The sequence below is a fragment of the Pteropus medius genome, unplaced genomic scaffold (genome assembly GCF_902729225.1).
Source record: "Pteropus medius unplaced genomic scaffold, Ma_sr-lr_union100, whole genome shotgun sequence".
NCBI lineage: Eukaryota > Metazoa > Chordata > Mammalia > Chiroptera > Pteropodidae > Pteropus > Pteropus medius.
Window position 1 is genome coordinate 20,043,040 of NW_024344378.1, and position 13,953 is coordinate 20,056,992.

Consider the following 13,953-nt stretch of genomic DNA (forward strand, 5'->3'; position numbering starts at 1 on the left):
TTGGAGAGTGAAAGAGTTCGGCTCGGTGAGGGTCCCCTAGTCGGCTTGGTCACAGTTGGGGCAGTTGAGGGAACAAGCTTACCATGACTTGTCTGGATTCAGCAAGGAAATGGGTGGATACTTAGGGAATTCCTAGGGTTCAGCCCATACACATGATAGAACGTCTCCCCTCTTCCATCTGGTTTATGCTTTCATCTGGGTCCTACTCACATTGACCTGGTTCCCCACTCCGCCTGGGGAAGGGACCAGAGAGGCAGGCAATCTATCTCTAGACCAGCCCCCATGGAGTGCAGACTGCAAAGATACCCTCCCTCCACCCAGATGGCTTCAGCCTTCCTCCCTAAAGGGGAGGGTAGGCCTTAGCTCAGTGTCCTTTCTGTACATCTGGTAGACATATGCTTAGAGAGCAGGACCTCCAGTCTCTGGAAGCCAGAGTCCTACTACCTTGAAATGCAGTTTTCATATGCACATCTGCATAAATCATCTGTGCATCTGTGTGTCTCAGTTTGTTCATAAATCTTTATTGTGTGACTACTGTGCCTAGTCTTGTGCTAGGCATCGTCGGTACAAAGTGGCATAAAATATGGTACTGGCCTAGCAGAGTTGCTAGAATGATAGGAGAAATTAGACATGACAAATTCTCATCTTACTGCAATGAACTAAACCAGGCTCCATTGTGCACTCTGGACAGCAGATGCTGAAGAGCAAAGTGGACTGCAGTTAGTAAGTGCAATTGGGACTTAGGAGAGAGGGAAAATTTCTAGAAGGTGAGTTTTTAGGAAGGGCAAACTGAGGCTAGGCAAAGATCTGGGACTAGAAAAATAACAGTAGGAGCTATGAGGTGAAGGGCAGTTAGAAAGATTGGCTGAGCAGGGCTGGAGGGAGGGCTGCTGAAAAGCAGGGGAGGAGCCTGGTGTCTGCACCTCTTTGAGTCTACTCCACTCTCCCCTAACCCCCCACCCAGCCTAGAGAACAGCAGGCAGCTGTTGTCTTCCACCTGGTTGGTCCATGCATCTCCCGCATGGGCTCCTTTGTATCCCATCTCCCCATCCCCTGGTCTCTGCCTCTCTCCTTACCGTCCTTCAATTTTTGTCTCCCACCATCACTATCACCACCTCGTCTCTCCTACTAAGGGCATTAAAGCAATCTACGAAGGGGCCCTGCTCCCCCTTTCCAGATCTTTTTAAGAGCAGGGATGAACACTATCCCCACTCATCCACCCCCATGGGCCAGGCCTCTGGACCTAGTAGTAATCATCGCCCTCTTCACTCTCAGCTTCCTCCTCAGGAACCAGGTGCAGGGACGGCAGATGGGGGATGCCTGTGGAGTTCAGCTGGTCTGCAAACACATGTGGGCAAAGAAGAGAGAACAGGAAAGAGGGGCTGTCAGTGCCGATGTATCCCAGTCTGTGGGAAAGCCATGCTTCCTTGTGTAGCCACATGCACATACAAACATGGACACACACTAAAGGGCCCAATCCACTGCCACCACCCCTACTCCAAGGCTCAGGGCTTCCCCTTACCCGGTGTGAGTACAGTCAGGCTAGCTGGGGCCTCCACCTGGCCCAAGGCATTGCGGGCCAAGCAGCGGTAGGTGCCCTCATCGCTGGGACGCACAGCCTGAATCTGTAGCCAGCCTGTCACCTCAAACCTCTGGGGGCCACCCCTAAACTGCAGCCAGAGGAGAAGTCAGCAGGCTTATCGAGGTGGGCCCTGGGCTGCCCTAGGGAGGCTCTGCCCCCTGCCCCTACCTGCACAGAGATGTGGGGGTCATCCCCTGGCAGTTGAATGTCCAAGCCATCTTTCCTCCACTCGATGGAGGCCATGGGGTAGGCAAACACCTCACAGCCAAAGACCACGTCCTGTCCTGTCACATTCCAAATGTCGTATGGGTGTGACACGATCTGGGGCTCTGGGGGTGGAGGTGGGAGGCCTGAGAATAGGATGGCACATCCAGGCAAGCAAGGACCCCATATGCAAAGTATTGTGAATATGTTTGTGGGAAAACACAATTCATGCTGAGTAAATACACTTCCATGAACACACAACATGACCCAAATACTGATGTGGATGCAGGTACACACCAAAGGTGCAAATTAAGAGATGGAAAGTACATGCAGACAAGGTGCACAAACAAGCACAGAGACCCACACTTCAGCTTGACTCTGTCCCTGATTGCTCCCCTGTCCTCATTCCACCCTCTATTCCCTCATCCCTGTACTTGTAACCAACACCACCCTCCCCCTTTTCTAACTAGGTCCAGTTGCCAAAGGCCCTGGTTGGGGCGGGGTGGGGGGGGACAGTGTCCCAAGTGGAAAAGGCAAAGAACCTGAAACCGACCTGGCAGAAAGCCTGGAGTTGAGGGAGAAAGTGTTGGGACCCCCGCAGGATGTTTGTTTTCCTGGCAGCTCCAGCCAAGCCAGACCCGTTAAAAGAGCTCGGGAAGTGAAAGTTACTAAGGCCAGCAAATAAAACTTGAGCTTTGAATGGCCCTAAGCCCCCTGGGATGGAGGGAGGAGGAGCTAGAAGAGCCCCCTCCCTCAGTAATCCCTACGCGCAAAAGAAGGGGCCAGGAGAAGCGGATAAACTGGGTTAACAGCTTGCTGTAAGAAGTCGCCCAAATGAAACCTGACTGCATCTCACAGGAACCCAAGTCTCCTGCCTGGGCTCCAGCGATCTGGGCAAAGTCTGGAAGTCTTCACTTTCTTACTTTTTGAGGCCAACAATTGGCTATGTGTCCCCATTCTCAGCGGGTTGTTCCTGCCAGTAAGATCTGGAGCTTTCACGCAAAGCTCCGTACCCTCACCTTCGGACAGCGGCCTCTGTGAACCAGCAGCGAGAATGGGCTCTTATATTGAACTCGAGGCCTCATCTTTTTCGTTCTGCTGGCAAGAGACCAATGCCACTGGGGGTCGTGGAGCAATGCCTCGAGTAACCCTAAGTGCTGGGGGTAGGGGCCCGGGCCGTGCGTACCCGATTCGCAGGGCCCTGGGTGCGCCACGGTGAGGTTGGCATCTGGCTGAGCGCGGGCCGCTTCTTGTAGGCGGCAGATCTGCGCGTAGGTGCGGCGGTCCGAACCGCAGAGCGGGCGCTGCGAGAGGCAGGCACACAGCGGCTCTGGCACCTCTCCGCGGCTCAGGTCACCGCCTGCGTCCAACCGGCACTCAAGCTGCTCGCCGCAGCGCCCGTAAAAGTGGGCGCTGGGGTCCAGGTCGCAGAGCTGGCCCTCGAGGTTGGCGCATTCCCAGCAGCAACCGCACGCGTCGCGCACCCTGCCGGCCAGGCAGCCCTGCGGCGCAGCGCACTCCTCTGGCCGGCAGGGAGCGCAGCCCTCGCCCTCTGCCAGCAGCCGCAGCCAGCCGCGCCGCAGGTAATCCGGGCCTGTGGACGGCCGTGCACCAGTCGGGAGCGGCGCCTGCACCACCAGCAGTAGCAGTAGCAGCGGCAGCTCCAAGGCAGCTGCTGGTGGCTGTAGCATGGTTAGCTGGAAGCCCTGAGAGCACTCAGGGCATCTGCGCGTTCGTAGCACCCTGCCAGGGAAGGAAGCCAGGTTGGGAGGTCAAAAGCAACCTCGCTGTTCCTCATACCAAAGTTTGACCCTAGCACTGCCCCCTCCCCTTCTACTTTGGAGCCAGGTAGATCCGCAACACAGAGGTCTAGTGACCCTCTAGGGGTCATCTTGTTATGCTGGATGGTATCTGATTGAGCTGTTCTTGGGAGGTTGTGGAGACATGAGAGGAAGGAATGATAAAGCGCTCTCGCTCTCTCTCTCTTTCACACACACACACACACACACACACACACCAAGAGTCGCCACTCACCACCACCAGCAACATCACTATACACCATTCAACTCTGACGCTTCCTGCCCTAGAAGTGGATGGTAACAGATGGCCCCAAGAGAAGTAAGGAGTTGTGAATAGGGGTGGGAAGGGAGAGAGTGATGCCCTGGGGTCCAGAGCGCTCACCTAGAGTCCGGGGCTATGCCCTTCAGAGCAGCCTGACTCCAGTCCGAAAAAGCAGGCAGTGGAAAGGGGGAACAATCGGCTCGGCCTCCCGGCCACCTCTGCTCCAGCTTGAGGATCTCCGAGAGTCCACGAACTTGGACTTAGAGAGCAGCTCCTCCGCCCCTCTCCCCGCCCCTCGACGTCGCACCCCCACCCCTCCCAGTTCTGAAGCTGCCAATTTTATACGGCCACACGGGACCCTCCTGGGCCACTTCCCCCAGCCCGAGACAATGTCACAGTGAGAACAGAAAAGCGGTAACCAGACACCGAAGCTGGGAGAAGATCAGAGACGGGGTGGGATGGGGGTTAGGATAGGGGGGTAGGTGGGAAGCTAGAATTGGCTGACCGCCTGGGCCCTGTCCCATCTGACTTTACAGTCCCTGAGGTCTGCTAGAGGAACTGCATAATGCGGAGGCAGTAGGAGCTCTGGTGCCAAGTCCTGGAGGACAAGGCCACCTAACTTGTCTCCCCGAAGCCTCGGGCCGGCTTCCCAGGGGCAATTGTAGGTTTGTCTACACAGCTTCCCAACAAGGCGCCGACCAGAGACTGGGCGCTTACATCTGCCTCCCCAAATCTGGCCTCCTCCGCCTCCCTCCCCACATCCGGCAGGTGCTTCAACCGCGGATGAACTGGATGATTAGAGGTCAGAGAGGACCAGCGGATGCAGGGATAGGTGGGCGGGGCCCCTTCTGGGTCGGGATTACAGGTTCTGGTTGCGAGGCTGGCAGCGCCAGAGGCATTCAGCCTCGCGGCCGCCACCAACGCCACCGTGGCACTTTGGGCTGGGGGCGGGGAGGAGAACTTTTCTGGAGGCCCGCCCGTTCTACCGGGGGTCTGCCAGGCCCCGCCCAGCCAGCAGCAAGCGGTTTACAGAAGCTGTGCTGCAGTTTTTTCTAAGGGGGAAGAAACAGAGCTTTGTAGCGGGAAGGGGAAGGTATTTAGTCAGTCTCCGCCCAGAAAGACCTGGCCGGGGGTTGTGTAGCTCGGATAAGGGCCTCCGAACCAACCAGGAAGTTGAGGGCGGGACCGCGGCCTCCAGACTGTCGAGCGGGATCAGCTCCGCATGCGCACTGGGGGTCTGGAGAGTCGCGATCCTGTAGGCGGTCTGGGACTCTACCTCCGGACCTGAACTCGTCCAAGCCCTTTCACTTAGGGGTTCCCTAGAAGCGTCCACGCCGCTCCTGGCCAGAAGGGTTCTGATGAGGTGCGTGAAGGCAAGTACACTATCACCCTGGTCTCAAACTCAAAAGAGGGACCGGAATTGAGCTTCACGCGTTGTCTCTCAACTGTCGCGAGATTCAAAACAGGAAGTCTAGGAATTCAGAACAGGAAAAGCCCGCGGGTTTTAAACCGGAAAAAGAATGGGCGGAGCCAGTTATACCTAGTAGTTGTGGATGATCTCTTATTTTTGGTCTTGGGGGCAACTGAAATGTCGACCTAGGGCAGAAGTGAACTGTAAGAGAACTGCAGGTAGCCTAGGAAGGGGGGAAAGGGAAGAGGAGAGACTTAAAATCGCGGAGGTGACTAATGGAGCCACTGAGTTGAGGCCTCTGGCTCTGACTTACGTCTGCCTTGAGGGCGGAGTTCGCGGCCCGGGACATGGATCGGAAGCAGTCCGTAATCTCTTAATGAATTGTTACCGCTTTCTGAGGTTTGACGCCAGTATTTAACAAACTTCGCAGACCGAGAAACTATTCGTTTACTCCACTTTATTATAGCCAGTTTATTTTGTCTTTGCTATGCTCCAAGCGTCTGCTATTAGGAGTCGTGTCTAACTACCACTGTATCTTGCGAACCTAGCCCCACATCTGGCGGCATAGCAAATTCTTGTTAATATTTGCGGATTAAATGCGGAAGTCAAGTTTAACCTTGATTTTCTGTGTCGCTGATGGAGAAGGCTGGATAGACAGAGAACCAGCGCCCTCTGGTGGGTTTACGATTGGTGACGAGAACATTATCGTGCATACAGTAAGCGCTAAAGATGCTGACTATACAGGAAATCTGCTTTTATTAAGTAGAGATATTTTTCCCAGGAAAACAGCACATATTGTGAAAATAATTTTAGGAGGAAATTGCCTAAGACACAGTTCGGAAGTCTAGATACGGTCCCCGATCCACATCATCTGACGCTTTATCCATTAAGGCTCCAAAATACATTCAGTAACATCTATTTGCATCATAAATAGTAAAGAAATAGCTAAATATTTTGTATATTCATACTTTAAAAATATTGACTTGGTTTGATTGGGTCATACAAAATAGTTGGGCCACAGGGAAAGGATTCTCTAATCTAAATGATGTGAGTCTTGGGAGGAGAGAAGCCAGATGACAGTATCCTTTGCGTGTCTACATGAAGGAGACTAGATTCAGATGCCAGGGTGAAGTTAAAATTGGTTGAGGAACAGATGGTCCTTTCTCTTTCCCTTCCTCACCCTTTCCTTAGATTCTTGTACTAAGGAGGAATGAAGTATAGAGTGTAGTTTGCTTTCCACTATGAGTCATAGCCTGGAGTTCACAGGTTATCATACCTTCACTTTCAGCCACAGACCCGTGGAATAACACATATAATGGCAGAATGAAATGGGCTCTATACAAATGAGCAGTGTAAGATGAAACAAGGCATAAAGGATCAGTGTGTAAATTAACTTGGTAAGAAATTACTTGAAGGGACCCACACATTCTACGCTGCCACTTCATGAACCCTGATTTGATACAGCTGGTGAAAATAGTGGGATTACAACTAAGGAAGAAGCGGAAGTAAAACACTCTAGTGACCCATTAGAGGTGGATATAGAGGAATTGTTCTTCCTCTGAACATTAGAATCAGTTAAGTCAAAAAGGCTCTATGTAGATAATTAAGATGGAATACCTTGTAGTTACCTACTGTGACAAATAGGTGAACTCAAAGTGAAAAATATGTAGGAAAATAAGGTTAGGTGAAAAGGAGAAATATATGGATACTGATCACAACTGTAAATATTTATTATATATATCATCAATAAACACCCTAAGAGAATTGGAATGAGCCAGATGATTGAGTATAATGCTCACTATTTTTTTATTTTGTAAAATTATTTTCATAATAAAGTAGAAGCTATATTTATAGGTAAATTAGGATGTTGAGATAAATGTAGGAAGTTGGGACAACAGCCAGGTGGTAAGATAAGCATTATAATTCAGCTATATGTTACCAAACGAAAGCGGGAATACCCAAGAAACTAGCTCTCTGGAATACCTAGGCATTAAGGCAAGTTGAATGCAGAAATAAATCAGGTGAAAGATTTCTTCAAGTACTCTTCTTATATCCCAGGAAGCAACTACCACCCCCTCCACCTTCAGTTTCCCATCCACCTTTGAGATTGAGTCTGTAGCTACATCAGACCTGATGACTTGGCCACATTTTGTAATGATAAACTTAGAAAGGAAGTTTAAGTCAGTTAGACTCTACATTTCTTGTTCTTTTTTTGTTTCGAAGTATAACAGACAAGCAGAAAAGTGCACAAAATACTTTTATAGCTCAATTAATCTTTACAAATGAACACTTGTGATCTCATCCAGGTCAATAATAAAACATTGCTAACATCTCCAGAAGCTCCCATCATGCCCCCTCTCAATCATTAATCCTTTCTTTTTATTAATTAATCCACTCTAACAATAATTTTAGCTGTTTCGACTTTTATATATTGAGATACACCTAGGAATGGAATTACTGCTTCATGTAATATGCATGCATTCAACGTTAGTAATTACAAAACCAGTTTTCCAAAGTGATATCAATTTACACAGTCACAAGCAGTTTATGAGAGTGCCCATTGTGCCACATCCTTGCCAACACCCGGTATTGTCAATCTTTTTAATTTTAAATGTTAAGTAAATATTTTAAAGCCTAAGATTTTAAGATGGCAAATCCCACAAGGATTTCCTTCCCTAGATTTTTAAAAACTTTTATTTTGAAAAAGTTTTAGACTTTAATAGAAGTTGCAAAAATAGCACAGAAAGTTCTCATGTACCCATTTACCCACCTTGCCTCATTGATAACATTTTATAAACATTAGTATAATTATCAAAACCAGGACATTGACATTGCTACAGTACTATTAACTAAACTATGGACTTTAATTAGATTTCACCGATTTTTACATGAATTCGTGTGTGTGTTCACATTAGGTTTGTATAACCATGCAGTGAGTAAATGGGTCTTCTAGGGCAGAGTCCCTAACCCCTAGACCACAGACTGACTGGTACTGGTCTATGGCCTGTGAGGAACTGGACACACAGCAAGAGGTGAGCGGCGGGCCAGCGAGTGAAGCTTCATCTGTATTTGCAGCCGCTCCCCATCACTGCCTCAGCTCCACTTCAGATCATCAGACATTAGATTCTCATAGGAACACTGGTCCCTGGTGCCAAAAAGGTTGGGGACCGCTGTTCTAGGGTATGAGAGGCTAACTGCTTTGCTTATGACAAGGGAAACACTAGTAGACTCTGTAATACTAGATGGAATGTCATTTAATATATAAATTGCTTTAGAAATTGTTGTCAAAAGCCAGTGAAGGGAAAGGAGGCTAGTTGTCATAGCTAAATACTCTCACACATTTTCATACTCTATATCTAAATATTGGGGCAGCTGTGGGCATGGGTAGAGTCCCAGGGTCACTGATTAAATTCTACTTTTCATTATTCAGAAAGAAAGACTTGGTGATAACAAGTGATATTCTCCAAAGCAGCAGGCTCTTCAGTCCCACTTTTACATCCATTTTTTACTTGGAGACAATTTGCTGTTGGTGAGGCCAATGAGATAACTTTCTGCTGACTCCTCTAAAGTGATTCTTCATTCCTCCCACTATTATTTTATATAATGTCCAGATGATTCCCAAATTTTTACTTCTGGCCCAGACCTCTCTCCTGAACATCATACCAATACATCCAAACTGATGAATCCATTTCTAATATTTTCTTCCAAGCAGCCCGGGAAGATGGCCATAAACAGCTCAGCCTGCATCATACTTAAGGATCCCAGAAAAAGCATCAGTATGTCAAATTGCAGGGAAATATTTAATTGACTCCACTTGGGTGACATGCTCAACAAAAATTAATTACATGATCTATGGCCATCCCACCCTGAACAAGTCCGATCTCGTCTGATCTCAGAAGCTAAGCAGGGTTGGGCCTGGTTAGTACTTGGATGGGAGACCACCTAGGAAGACCAGGTGCTGTAGGCATAAAAAAAAAAGGGGAGGGGGGAGGATTGTAAGCTGACAGGGTCCTTGCAATCTGTGAGGTCAACCAAGGGTTGCCTCGCCTAAAAAAAAATACAAAATCACATGGCCAAAGCCTGGCCAGCCTGGAACCTGGGTCTCCCCAGGTAGCCGATGCAGGTGACGTCCTACCCACTTACCTTTGACCACACCAAAGGTTACCTGCAGACAGTTTCTGTACAACCTCATGGGTCTTTCTGCCTGAGGGAGTTCTCCAGCCCCTAGAGTGAGCTCAACTAGCAGGGCAAGCTAAAAATGCCACAGAGTTAACTGAGGAGCAAGCCATATCCAATGAGGATCAGTAACCCTGCTTTCTTTCCTTTCAGTGGAATAATTCTGAAGTGTATTCTGTCCATTCTTGCAGAAGGGCTCCAGTGGGATTGGGCCCTTGTTACCCCTCAGTACACCCTTTATTTATTTTTCTTCCCTTCTCTCACTTCCTTTCTCCCTCACCATGTTTTCTGGAATAATCTCCCAAACAATTCTTATCTCAAGATCTGCTTTCTAGGGAACCAAAACTAAGATAACCTTTGTAAAGAGAGAAGGCCATCTGTCTGAGAGCCCCATCAAGACCATATGGACCATAAAAAGATTTAAACTCCAAAACTACATTTGTTGGTGACGATATTCTTGCTCACATCCCACTTTCAACTTTTGCTCTTAAGATATGAGTTTAATGTTGGCTTCTGTTGGGGCTTAGGTGATAGGTTAACATCCAAGATCCCCCTGAGCTGGCTGTTGCCTTGAAAGCAAGGAAGAATATGGAAAATGAATGCTCAGAACTCCGAGGAAGAAATGGTGGAATACTTTCTCAAGGGCTGATGGAAAATAAGAGAACTTAGCCAGGAACTACTTGGATTTTAGGCATCTAAACCACATAGAGAATCCTGGGCCCCAGGAGAGCATCAGAATGTGATGAGTGTAATGCTGAGCTGAGAACAACTGCCATCTCTGTTTAGTGTGGGCCACTTAGTACTAAGAGAACGAACATATTAGAAAAAAACATGGTCTAGAAAGAACGAATCTGAGGCTCAGCATGAATCTCTAAGCATGTTCAAAGTCCATAAATCTTATATATGTTGATATGCTCAGCTCACAAAACCCCAGATGCCTTCGTGAGTTTTCTACCATTTTTTCCCCAAGGGTAAGTTACAGGAAGAGAAGTAACAAACGTGGCAGTCGGGAGAACTATGCCTAGCAAACCTCCTGCTGGCTCTTTCTCCTGATTAGGGGAAACCCAGCTGGGAAAAGTGTTGAGTACAATCACACTGAAGTTGAACTCAAGAAACATGTAGAAAATGGGGCTTTAAATTAGGGATTGAGATCTCCAGGGTCCTGAGACTTGACTTGCTGTCACACTGCCCTCTACAACATTTTAAAAGAATTTGGATTTATCACAAGAGAAGCCTGCCGTGATCCAGGCCTTGTGCTTTGGGAGCTGCCAAGTGCTAACACCAGGTGCTGTCGGCAAAGCCAAGAACATCTGCAGTGGGAGGCAGCTAAAGAGGCCATGATCTAGGAAGGGCCTCCTAGGAGAAGTTCTCATTTTAACTTAGAATCCAGGCTTCCAGTCAGTTTTGCCAGCAGCCATGACCCATCTGCACCTCACTTTCTTCTGAGAAACAAGGATGAATTCAGCCTTCAGACATGTTGTATTTGGCAGTGTTTTAAAATTTTTACTTAATCGCCAATATTTAAATTGTGTGAAATTTTATATAAAAATTCAGAATTTGGGAGCCAGAGTTATCAGTCCAAGATGTTCAGAGAGGCACTGGGGAGAATGCCCAGCTGCTCCTAGTGCTGAGATGGGGCAGGTGAGAGGTAAGAAAAGTCAGAGCTAACATCTAAGCTGCTGGTGCTGCCAAATTTTCTTGGGGAAAAAGAAAAAAGAAAAAGAAAAACACTGGGGAATCTAGTCTGCCCAGCAACAACTGAAGATGTACTGGCTGCTGTTTTAGGTGGGACTGGCCCTCTCCACCTCACCAGTCCTGACCTGGCCTACTTCCCTCAGTTAGGATTCCAGCTTGCTTCTGTAGCCTTTGAGTTTATGATCCTTGAACTAGATGATTCCTTCAGTTCTAACATGCAAGAATAACAACAAAATAGCTACTACTTATCCAATGGTTTCAGTGTGCTAGGCACTGTGACAAGCAATTTATATATATCAGTTTATTTCAGATTTACAAAGGTAAGATTATGAACCTTATTTTTTAAATGAGAAAAATAAGATTCAGACCTGTAGATACATTTGGCCCGTCACACTGACCAGTAAGCAATAGAGCCAAGACTTGAAACTAGGGCTGCCTAGGTCCAAGGCTTGATTCTAACTATCACATTATCCTGACACTACCACTGTATCTTTGTCAGCTTAACTTTAATGTAGCTGGAGCCAGAACTTCAGTTGGTGTTTTATAAATTTAAGTACCCCTGATTCAGGAGCCAGGCTGTAGAAATGCAGGTGAGTGCCCAGACGGCAGAAGACCAGGAGGTGGGGAGGAGATGGGAACATTGTTAGCCACAGCATCTGGCCACCTGAGGCCAAAGTACTTCAGGGTTGGCATGAAGAGGAGAGATGCTCTGGGGCTGTGGAGCTGGCAGTGAGGGGAGGTAGGTCAGTCCCCTGTGAGGCTAGGACGTTTGAGAGGTCCTGGGAAGAACCTCCAGCTACTAGTGCTGAGATAGGAAGGTGGGAGGTGAGAGCAGTTATGGCTAACATCAGCTGCTGATGTTGGCAGGAACTTTTCTGGCTTTGGGTGGTTGAGATGAGGGGAGTGGTGAGTGGCAATCAGGTGGCTCTCTAAGCTGAGGGGCAGTGCAAGCCTCTGAGCTATGGGACTAAGGTGTCCCACTCCAGTCTTCCTCATTCTTGCCCCTCTCCTCACCTGAGGTCTGTGGTGACCAAGTTCCTTTGCAGGAGACAAGCCAGCTACCTCACAGGGAAAAATATGATTGGAGCCCTTCTCAGGTTCGGAAACACCGCAGTTTACCTAAGGCCTTGATGCCACTGCCCTGTGCAGTGCATTGAGATGAAAAGGGAAACGAGGAAAGGGGTTGTCCAGAGGCCCTTTACCTCCGCCCAGGGGCTCAGATGCGACTTGCCTGGCCCGGTGGATATCAGGGAGGATGAGACGCTGTTAGAAGGCGAGGGCACGGCGCAGTTCCGCGGCCCAGTCTGTTGGATGACCCCAGCCCAGAACCCAGAGCCTTGGCTGGGACCCCGAACCCAAAGCCTGGAGAGCCCCCTGCGAGAACGCTGTGGGCAAGTGGCGGCGCGGGGCAGGAAGGCGGACGGAGGGAGGCCCAGCCCCGCCCCAGAGCATGGTGAGCCTCCATCCCACCTGCGCGAGGGCACCCCGCCCGGCGAGGAGGGGCGGGAGTCCGAGGCGGGTCGGATTCCCAGCCAGCTCTCTTCGCAGGAGGCGGCCCATTATCCGGCGTCGTTAAACAGCAATTAGATGGAAATTAAGCCGAGAACAAGTATTGATTATCTCATTAAGGCCGGGGGAGCCCGCTCTGTCAGTGAGCATTTACCGCCGCTCACCCCATTATCTGCAAGGTGAAAGCCTGCGGTCATCAAAACCCAGTGATGTATCGATTTTACCCCATCCCCAAACCCAGTCCCTCCACCTCCCCCCTAGCGTAAGTGGGTCTAGAGAGGTGACACCAGGAGTGTGATGAGATGGAGGAAGAGCTTAAGTCCCCATTCTCTCCGTCTTAGCACTTCCTCTGTAGTTTCCCTCATTTTCTGCTCCTAAATAATTATTTTTCCCTGATGGGGAGCATGGGGTTAAGTGGTGGGTGGAGGAGAGATCAGAGACAGTTCACATCTTTCCAGGGCTGAGGAGGTGAGGCTCTCCTAGTTTTACATCCAAAGAAGAGACACTAGAGACTTAATAGAAAGAATTTACCCCTATTGACACAGTATAGGGAGCCTCTGGGCCCCAAACTCCTGTAGGGAAATGAAACACTTACTTCTTGGTGACTACCATCACCAAAGGAAGAGATACCTGGGACCACCCCCCATGCTCCCCAAGACTTGGAAACCTCAGAATTCAAAAGGGGCTTCCTCAGAGTCCCAGATGATGTGACCTTTGGAGAAAAAATCTCTGTGTTGGAAAGAAAAGTTTTCGTTCTAGCTTTGTTTCTAGCTGGCTGTATGACCTCAGACAAGTCATTTTGCCTCTTCAGGCCATGGAATGCTCAAAAGAATGAGAGTTGAAGATATCTAAGGCTCCTGAGATATCTGAGCCTTCACACATAACCCCATGGACTAAGTGCTGAGCTCTCAGCTGGCGGACGGGATGCAGCTGTGTGCCCAGCCCTTGCCCACCCGCCTGGAACTTCTGGCTTCAAGGAGGAGAAGACACTGAACTGATAATCACAGAAATAATGAATAAGTTACAATTATGATATGAATACAGGTGCTATGAGGGTGTTTAAGAAAGGGATGGGGAGCTAGCACAAGAAGCAAATGTTTAAAAAAAAAACCCACAAGCCTGTCGCCCACTCATTTATTCAACTCACAATTACTGAAGGTGCTGCAGAGCCCATGCTGAGCAAAACCATGGTCCCTTCCCTCTAGAACCCACAGTCCAGTGGGGGAGACAGACATCAATGTCACAATCACATGAATAAAGGTAAAAGCACGCATATGGTACATATACTGAAAAATATGACAGGAAGCAATCAGCG

General features: G+C 48.8%; 1 protein-coding gene, 1 long non-coding RNA gene and 1 pseudogene across 4 annotated transcripts; 2 read left to right on the forward strand and 1 right to left on the reverse strand.

Annotated features, from left to right (window-relative positions):
• Positions 1–499: 499 nt before the first annotated feature.
• KAZALD1 (Kazal type serine peptidase inhibitor domain 1) lies at positions 500–4,100 on the reverse strand. Of its 3 annotated transcripts, none has more exons than XM_039871442.1 (5): positions 3,968–4,100; positions 2,973–3,529; positions 1,751–1,911; positions 1,523–1,670; positions 500–1,338 (listed from the first exon to the last, which is right to left on the reverse strand). In XM_039871442.1, exons 2-5 carry the CDS (start codon positions 3,475–3,477, stop codon positions 1,244–1,246), a joined length of 909 nt encoding a protein of 302 aa, XP_039727376.1. In that variant the 5' UTR covers positions 3,478–3,529; positions 3,968–4,100; the 3' UTR covers positions 500–1,243. The 3 variants fall into 3 exon arrangements, with proteins under 3 accessions (XP_039727376.1, XP_039727375.1, XP_039727377.1); XM_039871441.1 differs by having other exon boundaries at positions 1,751–1,932; XM_039871443.1 differs by lacking the exon at positions 3,968–4,100 and adding an exon at positions 2,135–2,151 and having other exon boundaries at positions 1,751–1,949; positions 2,973–3,014.
• A 983-nt stretch (positions 4,101–5,083) lies between these two features.
• Positions 5,084–13,748, forward strand: LOC120609181 (uncharacterized). The gene is made up of 2 exons (XR_005654692.1): positions 5,084–5,210; positions 13,450–13,748. It is a non-coding gene; the product is annotated as an uncharacterized LOC120609181 (long non-coding RNA).
• On the forward strand, positions 9,107–9,225 carry LOC120609803 (uncharacterized; annotated as a pseudogene).
• Positions 13,749–13,953: the final 205 nt, after the last annotated feature.

Coding starts and splice junctions, on each gene's coding strand:
- KAZALD1 (XM_039871441.1), bottom strand. CDS start 3,477: ATGCTACAGCCACCAGCAGCTGCCTTGGAGCTGCCGCTGCTACTGCTA. Junction 1,933..2,972: donor CCCAGGGCCCTGCGAATCGG/GTACGCACGGCC, acceptor TCCTATTCTCAG/GCCTCCCACCTCCACCCCCA. Junction 1,339..1,522: donor CCTGACTGTACTCACACCGG/GTAAGGGGAAGC, acceptor ATGTGTTTGCAG/ACCAGCTGAACTCCACAGGC.